The following is an 11,454-nucleotide window of genomic DNA, read 5'->3' on the forward strand; positions in this document are numbered from 1 at the left end:
TTAAGAAGGAAGGCAGTTCCAGGTAAACTGAACTGAATGATCTCTATGCTCTCGACCCGACATTTTAATCGACAGCTCCGCGGGAAGGGGGGGTGTCATTTCTGAATTACAAGTCATTCATTATAAGAAGTGGCAGCTAAAATGGCAGCAACGAATCGGTGGTTTTGCTAAACAAGTGGGCATATACGGATATACCGAACCGAAGGCACTAACTCAGCACCCCATTATTGCACAGTTGTAGACGAAGACGCCGGCACGCTCCTTCACCGACAGCACCTCCCAGTCGGCGACGCCGTTCCCATCTTCGGGGCACCAGGAATGCAGCAGTATCACCTCGCCGCGAGGTCCTCTATGGCCGCCGATGACCAGCAACCTGTCGCCGCATCCCTTGAACGCCAGGCCCCAGCCGTTGGAAGAGTCCGCTCTCACAGGCAAGGGCTTCACTATGTTCCATGTGTTGCTTGCTTTGTCGTACTTCTTCACCACGTTTGTGGACTGGTCGGCCGCGTAGAGCTGGTTATTTACAACGGCGATGAGAGGAGGCGACTGAGAGGCGCTGGTTCCTCCAGGGTACATGTCATGTATTCTTCTCCATGTCCTGGTGTCAAGATCGTATTCTTCTCCGCAAGTCAGAGAATGCCCCTCACTGGTCACACCCCCAATGACATAGAACTTGCCATCCATGAAGAAACCCGAGGAGAGTCTCCTGGGCAAGTTCATGTCTGGCAGGGTCTCCCACTGGCCAGCCTCTGAATTGTACAGCTCCGCAGACCTCAGCACCTGCCCAGTCCCATTACACCCACCAGCAACAATGGCAATCTCACCACAGCTTCCCGAGGCAAACAGGCAGCGAGGAAGATTCATCGGAGTGCAGCGAGACCAATGGCGTGTCAGTAAATTGTACATCCAAATAGCAAGGCCTGCATATTCTCGGCCAAAGACAAGCAGCTGTGTACCAACAGCAAGTGATTCCTTGTCTGCACAGGAGAAGCAGTCATCACATGGCATCCTTGGGAGCCTCATCCATCGGTTTCGCGACGGGTCGAATGCTTCCCAGGGCATCAGGCTACAGGCCAGATACACCCAATGCTCAACAATGCCATATTTCCTCCGCAGCTTGTACAGATATCCACCGTTAACCAGTGTACTGAATTTCTTGTTCAGACAAGAGAGTGAAGGGTAGTCTGATCTGCTTGTCCAGGCAAGGCTGTCTTGAGCCAGATCATCATGAAGGCCTGGAAGGAAACAATCATTTGATCCATTGGAACTGGAATCACCTCCTGATTGGGTCTTGACAACAGCATTCTGCTCCTCCACTTCCACTTCTTTACTGCCCAAATCTGAACTAACACAGCAGTGAACAAGTTGCCCATTCACAGCTGAGTGTTTCCTTGGCTCCCTCGGGAAGTACTCATTCCTGACCAAAAGAAAGTAAGCCAAGGCGTACTTCTGCCAGGAATTATCCTGCTGACCTAACAGCCTGAAGACGTGCAGAACGAGAGAACCAGGAACAGCAACAAGGCTTTTGGAGTTGCAGTCTTGTAAATCTTCCATTGTTTTGTCAGATTTATCACGCAAACCCAAGGACACAGAAGCTCAGAGGTTCAAAGGCTGCCCCTGGAAAATATAGTCAGATGAGGATCAAAACATGCACAAGGTTATTGGAAAAGTCTCACAAACATTGTTTTTCTCTCATAAATATTCTCGATCAAACAGGAAAACAGCAGACAATATATATATGCTTTCACCACAGAGACCGGTACTAAGTTCGTCATCAGATTTATACAAGAACATTCAGTATTGTTACTGCTTCTTGCACAGAAGATATTTACATTATTGACTTCATGGAAAATCATTCTACTCCCTCCGTTCCTAAATATAAGTCTTTTTAGATATTCCACTAAAAGACTACATACAGAGTAAAATGAATGAATCTATACTCTAATATATGTCTATGTACATCTGTATGTAGTTTTTTAGTAAAAACTTTTAAAAGACTTATATTTAGGCATGGAGGGAGTATTTCATTAGCCTTATCCAGATTTAAGCAAGGAAAAGGAAGTAAGCATGAGCAGCAAAAAAGGTGAGAGACTGCAACTCAACAAGATAATGGCTGTATGATTTGTTCTTCACGAGCTTTGACAGCCAAACGACCAAAAGTGCTCATCATGGATCTCCACAATAAAAAGCCCATGACAATTAGTTACTATTTGCTTCAATAAATGAATGCCGTAAGCATTGTGGTACTACTAACATCTTTAATGCACAAAGACAAAGGCTACTACGAAATATCAAATCTCAACAAGCTGCACAACAAAATCGTCGTAGCATACGGCTTAGTGCTAGCACATTAGACCTATCCGTCAGTTGTAGATCCAAGAACACGGAAAACAGTCCAGAATTAATGGCCCAATTTCATAACAGATTCACATGGTGGAAGACAGAAACCGATTCTTATCTTCACCAAAAAGAACATGGAGAAAAGGCTAAAACTAGAAAATAATCCCAGATTTACATGATAAACCCGGCTAAAAATTGCCTTGCGACGCCCACCGCGAACCAATCGACGCAGCAGCAAAACGGAGCACACGCTCCGGTGGTCGTTCGGACCACGAAAATGCTGTAAAAACCACGCATTCTGTCGCTCAGAACCGTCTCACATCACTAACAGGAAAGGTGACAAAGACATTTCCCCAACCGATTCAGCAGCCACTGTCACCGTCAGACAAAACGGAATTTAAGTTGCTTGGGTACAATGTCACTCGTCACTCGACGAGTCGTGGCACTTCAGTTGGTAAAGTCTCCCCCACAAGGAAGAAAGGAAAAAAAAGCAGATCACCCCGCCCACCTTGGCAGCGCAAACAGAGGAGGGACGGGGGAAGAAGCCCTCACCTCAGGGAGACGACGCCCCGACGGCGAGATCCGGGCGACCGGCGCGGCCCGACCGCCTGCATCCCGGCGCCAGCCACTCCCAGAAAACCTGCGAGCACGGGCCACAAGGCGAAGGCGGTTACGACTCTGAGACGGCGGCCGGCACCGCCAGCCCAAACGTGGCCCGCACGGGTAGCCGCCCGGAGCACGAGGGGAGGAGGAGTGTGGGCGGGGGTAAGGGAGGCTCACCGGAGACGGCCGGGCGCCCCCGCCGCCGGAGACGTGCGTGCGGGGGAGGGGAGGGGGCGCGGGTCGCCGACGAGATGGGCGGGGCGGAGGGGGGAGGCGGTGGGGACCACCGTCAGTGGGACGGGGAGGGCATGGGGAGCCAAGGGATTTGGAAGGGGGTGTGGCTGGGGGAAAGGCGATATATATACGCCCCCCATGTGCCCGTGCCGGTGCCGCCCCCAGCCCAAGGCCCAAGTGCCAATGGATTAATTGCAAGCTTTGTTTTCTTACCTTTGCTCGCCATCTGTCACGCAGCGGGTGCGGCGTGGTGTACCCCCTACCCCTCCCTACCCCTACTCGTTTGTTTTTTAACCTTTACCGCCCTCGGGCGCCACGCCTTAATCCCACTGTTATCCACCTCGAGACCGTCCAAACATGGAGTAATAGTAGTAAAAAAAATTCACCCTCCTCAAACGCACCAATCATCGAATCAGAAGCTTTAAAAAAAAGAATTAGAGCGAGGGTGGGCGAACGGACGGGCAAGGGGGAATGTGGACGCGGTCACCGCGCTCAGACGCGCGCACGCACGGCGAGCCAGCAAGCAAGTACCCGCCACCGCCCTGCAGATCTGGTCCGCCCGCCCGCCCACGGGCTCGGCCCTCTCGCTCGCTGCCTCTCTTTTCTCTGCCTGCCGCTTTCCTTTTTGCTATAATGGAATGTTTTCGGCACAGTGTACTTGCCTCTCTCGGGTTCAGGGCGAGGAACGGACGGACGGATGGACGTGCCGACGGTGAAAAGAATCTCGAGGCCCGAAAGCTACCCACCCCTACCCCCCAGGTGGGTAGGCCACGCCCACGCACGACCGGTTTTCACGCACGTTGAACCCGGCGCAGCGACAGGGTGAAAAGGACGGCGCGTTATCCTCTGCCCCGTTAATTTTTCATCATTTCTCCGTGTCAGTCCACTCCACTACGGCAAAGAAGAAAAGAAAAAGGCAAGGGCCAATGAGGCTCACCGTTGGGCGACAAAATACGTGACGCACCCAGTCACCACTCGCCAGGACGGAAAATGGTGGCGCGATTCGGTGTGCAGATAAGGAAAAATGCGGTGTGCAATCTTATCGGCGATCAACTGGCACGTATTTTATTTTACTCGGCCGGCCAGGCTGTGCGACGACGCGGATATAAGTGTGGCTGTCCTCTCGCGGAGCAGGGGGGCGGGCGGGCGGGCGAGGATATAAGTAAAAGGTCACCTCGACGCCTCACCGGTAAACGGGAAAGTTACGCAGCGCCATTGGCGGCCTCGTCAAACACAGTGCCCGTTTGCAAGTGGCCACCCCCACCTTTCGGTAGAGAGTAGATAGGGTAATTTTATTTATTTATAGATTTCGTTAGGCCATCGCATTTGACCGAGTTACTGCAGCTCCGCTTGACCTGACCCCTCCCTCTCTTTGCTTTTTACCCCCAACGTCATCGCATACAGAGACACTCAGAATCAGGTTGTTAAGAAATATTCCTATCATGGTAAGCCATCTCAGAAAAAAAGGTTTTTAGGCAATATAGTGTGATGAATGAATGAAGAGAAGGCATTACCCAGACCATTCATTCATGTTAAAACGCGAGGAGGGTCATTTACCCAGGCCTACCGATATCGCGTGGTCAGAGTCAGGCGGCCCGTGGATGGAACCAGGCATGCTTTCTGCGTGAGCCGGTACGTACGTTCGTTCGTGCACCAATCAACCAATCCCCGGACTGGACGGAAACATCCCATCCCGTCGGGCAGGCAGGCGCCGGAGAGCCCCTTTCTCCCTACTCACCTCACCGGCCGATCCATCGATCCATCGATGACCGGGACAATGCGACCGCGACATTGTACAGCAGCAACTGTTGCGATCGAGGAGCCAGATCCAGCAGCTCGCCACTGGCGGTGGAGGAGAGGAGGCGCTGCTGCCTACTCTGCCAGGCTAGCTCTGCCCGCCCGCCGCCGTCGTCCCCAACGCCGGCCACCCGCACAGTGCGGCACGTTGTTCCTGTTGCCCGCAACAGTGGCGTGGCGCTCGATGGATCGGCCCAGCCCAAGTACCCAACCAACCAACCTTTTTCCTCGATCTCGTCCGTAGATCTCCATCATGCCACAGTAAAGCCGATCCATCCATGCGGTGGTGATACATTTGGCTGGCAGGAGACTTGGTGGGTACGTATCCGTTTCCGTGCAGGAAAGGAAAGGAGAGCAAGGGAAAGGAAATGAATGGATAGAGACGAGATGTGGAGAAGAGGAGGGGAATCATCTGGAAGACAGGTGCCACAGTGAGTTAGTAGCGGCACTGTGGCATGTGACGCGCCATAATGATGGTTTAAAGCCTAGCGCAGGCCATGCGCATATAGCTAGCCAGTAGCCCAGCCCACTGTAACCACGGGACTACGTTTGGGACTTGCGCTGCCAAGCTATTTTTTTTTTCTCTTTCTCTCTCTCTTTCCAGGAGCTGCTACTGGTACTAGCATCATCCACTCGAACCGTTTGAGCTGGCAGTAAGCTTTAGAGGGTGCTTGGGTCACTAAAACTAGTCTGACTAAAACTAGTATCTTTAAGAGGCTAAAGTTTCAAGCATCCCTGACTAAAAAGAGGCTAAAACTAGTCTTGAGGCTAAAATCTTTTAGTCAGGGGTATCTCTATTAAAATGTGCATTAGTCTTCTCTCTCCTCATTTAACTCCTCATGCAAGTTGTGGATTGGAGGGTTTGGATGATAATAAATGCTCATTAACTTGATTTTAGTCTCTTTAATACTTGGATTCAAGCATGGATGAGGCTAGCAAATTTTAGTCTCACTACTTTTAGTCATGGGACTAAAAGGTATCCAAGCACCCCCTGTTTGGTTTCAAATAAGTCACCAACTTATAAGTTGAAAAATGCAAAAAGTGACTTATTTTACCAAACATACCCAACTTATAAGTCACCCCAACTTATAAGTCATAAGTTGTTCCATCCCAACTTAAAATTTATAAGTCACCCACTTTTACATGGAAAGGTGACTTATAAGTCAGATGACAACCAACACAGACGTGACTTAGGCCCTGTTTGGTTACAAATAAGTCACCAACTTATAAGTAAAAAAGTGCAAAAAGTGACTTATTTTGCCAAAAGGGCCTAACTTATAAGTCACCCCAACTTATAAGTCATAAGTTGCTATACCCCAACTTAAAACTTATAAGTCACTTACTTTTTGATGGGTCTCACCACTTTTTCAGCCGAACCTGTTCCCTCACGCATCCCACCCGTGCCCACCGCCCCATCCCACCCGTGACTGGCGGCTCGCCCCATCCGCTCCCCACCGCGCAGCGCGCCTCGCCGCCGCCGAGCTCCATCCCTCCCCACCGCGCAGCGCGCCTTGCCATCGCCGAGCTCCATCCCCACCCACCGCGCAGCGCGCCTCGCCCATCCCTCCCCACCGCGCACCGCTGAGCTCCATCGCGAGCTCGCTCGGCTTGCCCAGGCCAGAAGCGCAAGCTCCGCCTCGCCCAACGCCCGGATCGGCTCGCCTCCGCCCGGATCAGCTCGCCGCCCGGTCTCCACCATGGCTGGTCGGAGCTTCGAAGAATGCCGGAAAAATAAACAGGATGAGAAGGTGTGGTCAGGTGACTTATAAGTCAGGTGACAACCAAACAGGCGTGACTTATAAGTCACTGGTTTTAAGTCACCTGACTTATTGGAACCAAACATGCTCTTATAAGTCACTGATTTTAAGTTAGCTGACTTATAAGTCACCTAACTTATTGAAACCAAACAGGGCTAGTAGTATTCTTCTTGTGTTCTTTTGCAAGAAAGAAAGGTGGTGTGGTTCGAACACGGTAACCGGGACAGGTAAAATGCGTTCCAGTGAGAGAGAGGAGTGATAATTGTGTGCGCACCTAACAATCTTTTTAGGACTAGGTAGGTGCGTTGCATTGCATGGATGGACGGCTAATCTTTTTGGAGACGATGCTCTACCATCTTTTAGCAAGAAGTTAAGCCCCCTCCCTCCCTTCCATCTTGGCTTTGCGGGACGGGGCAAAGCGTGTTAATTAGTGCTTGCTTTCTACTCCTACTGGTAGTACAAGGCAGTGGTGGTGGTGGCACCCCCCCTAACCTACCGCAAGTGGAAAAAGGGCTCCCCAACGGGATGGAAATGTGCTTGCTGCTCTACTCCGCTCATCACATGCATGGATGGATGGATGCATGCGCTGCGCTAACCAACGCCTCCTCTCTCTTGCTTGCTTGCTAGAGTGGCTGGCTTGATGGGTGGCGGTGACAGCGGTGGTGGTGGGGCGCCCCCCCTCCCCTCCCCTGTTGCTGATAGATCCACCAACCCAGCCCAGCCCAGCTGTGCCTCCTTTTCTTCCGTTGGCGTGGGCCACCACCCCGCAACGCCCATCTTTTGTCTCCGTCCCTTCCTTCCTTGTGTATCCCTACTCGTTTTTTCCTTCTTTCCGGGCCAACAAAGCTGCCGCGGTACGCTACGACCAAATGCTCTTTCCCTCTCTCTCTAAAGAGGTCTCGCAAACGACGAGAAATAGAGAGCTTGCTCTTCGGATTTATCTGTAGTAGAAAAACTCACGCGAGCATCTTTCTATATTTACGCATGATGTTGGGTGTCACTGTGATGGATTATTGTCGAGCGCGCACGGAGCTCATCGGCGGGACATACGCGTCGCAACGAGGGACGCACGGCTCGCAACGTGGCGGCACAGTGTCCACGCGTGACGGACCGGTCGATCATGGGAGAGAGAGAGAGAGAAGGAGGGCGTTGGCTGGGCGCGGAGGAGCGGACAAAGGAGCGGGAGGAGGTGAATTGAAGCGGGCAGGCAAAGGAGGCGAGAAAGGGCAACGGGGCGGTGGCGTGGCCTTAACTCGGCTGCAGATGCGACGGTGGTGGTGGTGGTTCCATGTTAATCCCGCCCGACCCATGTGACCCCCTGCCAGTGCCGCTTAATTATTCACGGCCCCATCCACCTCCCTCTCCCTCCCCACCCGTTTCGTCTCCTCCTCGGGGGCTTTGCCATTCCCCGCCCACATCAACCCCAACACCAACGGTGCCGGCTCCCTCCTCGCCTCCAATAAATGGTGCGCCCCTACAATAACATACGTACATGCTTGACACGCTAGGAAGAAGGATACAGTCCTACGTTATCGATGGTGCGTGCGGGGCCGTTAGTAATTAGCAGGGGCGTTCACTCTCCTTATCTTCAGTTTCCTTCCCTCTCGCTGTCGAGGAGCTAGCCGGAGGGGGGGAATGGAATAATAATGGGCCGCCTTTTGCGCTGGCCGGCAATCAGCCAGCGTGCGTCTACCATGCTAGCTTTATTTATCAGTCCAGGAGGGCTTTCAGCAGCTTTTAGGCTCGGCGGATGGACGCATCACATACTAGATTGCATTTTTATTTTTCATAGATCGGTAGATAGATCTGCCCGGTGCGAGATGGATTTGATGTCCAACGACCCGCTGCGAGATCTAACTATCCTTCTATAATGCAGTCCGGTACCCCAACTGTACATGGAGGGATCAAGAGGGAGGAGCAAGGAGATGGATCTGGTGCCCAACCCGACGCCACCCCCTCCCTCGTTTATTTAGCAGCAAGCAAAGATCCCCAAGCGCCTTCTTCGTTTGGTCACTACTACTGTAACCATTATTAAGGGAGCCACCCTATCATATTATCTACAGTGTTTTTCTTCTGTGGCGAAATCGTATCTACAGTGCTTCTGAGCGGCCATTGTGACGGGGTTTTCTACGGTGCCGCTGTACCATACCGCCGATAATAACTGCTGTGCGGCGTAGCCGCAGAGCGACGGTCGGTCGGTGCGGTGGTACGTACGCTCCCAAGACGAACGTAACGTATTCATTCACGCAACGAAAGGCCAGCGCGGGTTTCCTGCAGGGGCGTACAGTGGTTTTTTGCTTCGATTTGGTGCAGGTGCTGGGCTGGCGTGCCTTGGTAATGGAAGAGTTGCACAGTAGTAGTACCGCTGGGACGGACACATGTCTCCGCCTCCGCAGCTGCTAGATCATGCTTCTACTTGAAGTTGCCTGTGAGTGGTTTAGTAGGAGTAGTAGTACGTACCACCAAAGTTTGTCAACCTTGATGCAGACGATTAAAAGCTGCCCCGAATTGAAGTGTTCGGCGATCATGAACGGCAGTTCAAACACAGTTAATGTGGCAGAGGAACTGATCCCTCTGCAGTTGGTGAAGCGTGAGACGGTACAAGGGCAAACAAACATCAGCGGTGTCAGCCGGACTGTAATCGTTTTAATTACGGAGTAACTTGGAAGCAGATTTGCATCTTGCGATCAATTTCGTCTTTGGATCGTTTTGGACATAAAATTCGGTCTAACGCGACTACTCAAACGAACACGTGTTTTGTTTTTTGTCCGTCGGCGATTCATTCCAGACCAAAATTTATGCCGGATTTACGTCGGCGCGGACACTGGACACACGCGCGCGATGCTCGCCCTTTTCCTTTTCCTCATCCGCTAGTCGGTGACACAACGCCACCATTTCCCTAACTTCCTCAAAAACCTCCCACCCACTCAAGCACGTGCTATGGACGACGACACGTCGATCCTCTACGCCGTCGCCGGCCACGCCTCCTTCGCCATCATCGGCTCCATCATCGCCAAAGGAGGCAAGCCCGGCGACGCCCGCAAAGCGTCGGCGAAACCCGGGTAGAAGAAGGCGCCGATGGACGAGAAGCGCGTCGTCGAGTCGTCCAAAAAGAAGTGACGCCGACCCGCACAGGAAGCCAGGACTGACGTCGCGGCCGCGGCCATCCTTGCAGTCGCAGGAGAGCATGAGGTCGACGCCACGAAGACCAGCCACCTTGTCCACAATACCACGAGGCAGGCTCTGCCAATGTTAGGGTTAAACCAAGGCCATCACGGGCTCGTCACTCCCGTAGTGGTCGTGGCCAACACCGGTTCGTCGCCCCTTCGTCCCCGACTTTCGGACTCGCCGCGCATGTCGACCACGCCGCAAGCGCATGGCTTCCTCCCCCACCACCCGCAAGCCTCCCGTTTGTCCGTCTCTACGGGTTGTAGTTCGCTGGAGGTGAGCATGGTTGCGCCTGCCACGCCAGCTACCATGGCCAGCGCCCACGTCCTCCGGGGGAAGCGGAAACGACAGCACGAGCTCCCAGTCGACACCATGGAGCACGCCCGCAACCTGTCTAACCCAATACCGACTACGAACGACAAGGCCAAACGCTTGTTCATGGGGAGCATCATCTTTGAAGGTGGTGGTGGCATTCTCTTTGATCCCGACGAGACGCAAAGCCAAGATGGCCGAGCGCCCCTCATGACTGGCCACGAGGGCATGGGCAACACATTTGGTGAAGATAATGAAGGCACGGTCGACCCTTCATGAAGGACCAACTCGGCATGTGCAGCTCTTTCCCGCTAGAGCACGAGTTTACAGAAGACTATGGCTTAGACGAAGAGGGTGATGAACTGGACATCGAGGGGAAGCCATTGCTTTTCAAGGCCGAGCTCGCCACCCAAGCCGATGGAAACAAGAAGCGAAAGAGCAAGCAGACCAAAGCATACACGAGGTATGAGGAAAAACTCCTTTGTGAATGTTGGAGAGACGTTGGACAAGACCCCGAGATAGGCGTCGAGCAAAGGCATTCGACATTTTGGCTAAGAGTGCATCGTGAGTTCCACGAATGGAAGAAGTTTAAGCCGTACAAATTTGAGAGCAAGCTTGGGTGGGTTTCTCTCGGCAAGCATTAGAGGATGATACAACAAGAGTGCAACAAGTTTTATGCCGTCCTTGAGAATATTGAGGCCCATCACGTGAGTGGCCTCGTCATCAAAGACATGGTGCGCCGACATGTTTTGCCTCATTAGCTTGCTACATGGTTTGCCTCATAAGCTTGCTGATTTGATTGTCCATTAGCTAATACGCTTGATCCTATGCCTACCGACAAGCTTGCTCATGTGCTTGCTTGTCCATGTGGTTTCTTGTCTATTTGTAGGCCTTCCAAACTTTGGAAGCATTCAAGGTCCAACATGAGGGCAAGTCCTTCAAGCTCATCCATTGTTAGATGGTCATCAACGACAATGAGAAGTTTAAGACGCAATATGCCGCCATCAGCACACGTGGGGGGAAGGCATTCGTTGAAGAGCATGCTGAGATGGACAAGCCGCGACCATGGAAAAATACCAACTCCAAGAGAGAGGACAAGCGCGACACGGCATCCCTTTCCTTGCAAGCTACTTTACAAGGCATGATCACCAACAAGGATTCAAGACAGGAGAAGCGCCGACAAGACAAGGACGAGTAACTTAGGGTCTCCATGGAGATCCAAAAGAAGAAGCTCATGTTGAAG

The 11,454-nt window shown here is 52.4% G+C and overlaps 1 protein-coding gene across 2 annotated transcripts; it reads right to left on the reverse strand.

The window, feature by feature from the left end:
* On the reverse strand, nucleotides 1-3,269 carry LOC123427808 (F-box/kelch-repeat protein At5g60570-like). 2 transcript variants are annotated; one of them, XM_045111938.1, is made up of 3 exons: nucleotides 3,121-3,269; nucleotides 2,893-2,980; nucleotides 1-1,617 (listed from the first exon to the last, which is right to left on the reverse strand). In XM_045111938.1, the coding sequence occupies exon 3, from the start codon at nucleotides 1,552-1,554 to the stop codon at nucleotides 214-216; it is 1,341 nt and encodes a 446-aa protein (XP_044967873.1). In that variant the 5' UTR covers nucleotides 1,555-1,617; nucleotides 2,893-2,980; nucleotides 3,121-3,269; the 3' UTR covers nucleotides 1-213. The 2 variants fall into 2 exon arrangements, with proteins under 2 accessions (XP_044967873.1, XP_044967872.1); XM_045111937.1 differs by lacking the exon at nucleotides 3,121-3,269 and having other exon boundaries at nucleotides 2,893-2,996.
* Nucleotides 3,270-11,454: the final 8,185 nt, after the last annotated feature.

This window comes from Hordeum vulgare, chromosome 2H (assembly GCF_904849725.1).
Source record: "Hordeum vulgare subsp. vulgare chromosome 2H, MorexV3_pseudomolecules_assembly, whole genome shotgun sequence".
NCBI classification, from domain to species: domain Eukaryota; kingdom Viridiplantae; phylum Streptophyta; class Magnoliopsida; order Poales; family Poaceae; genus Hordeum; species Hordeum vulgare.

What these genes read in the sequence shown, in the direction of transcription:
- LOC123427808 (XM_045111938.1), bottom strand. Translation starts at nt 1,554, where the DNA reads ATGGAAGATTTACAAGACTGCAACTCCAAAAGCCTTGTTGCTGTTCCT.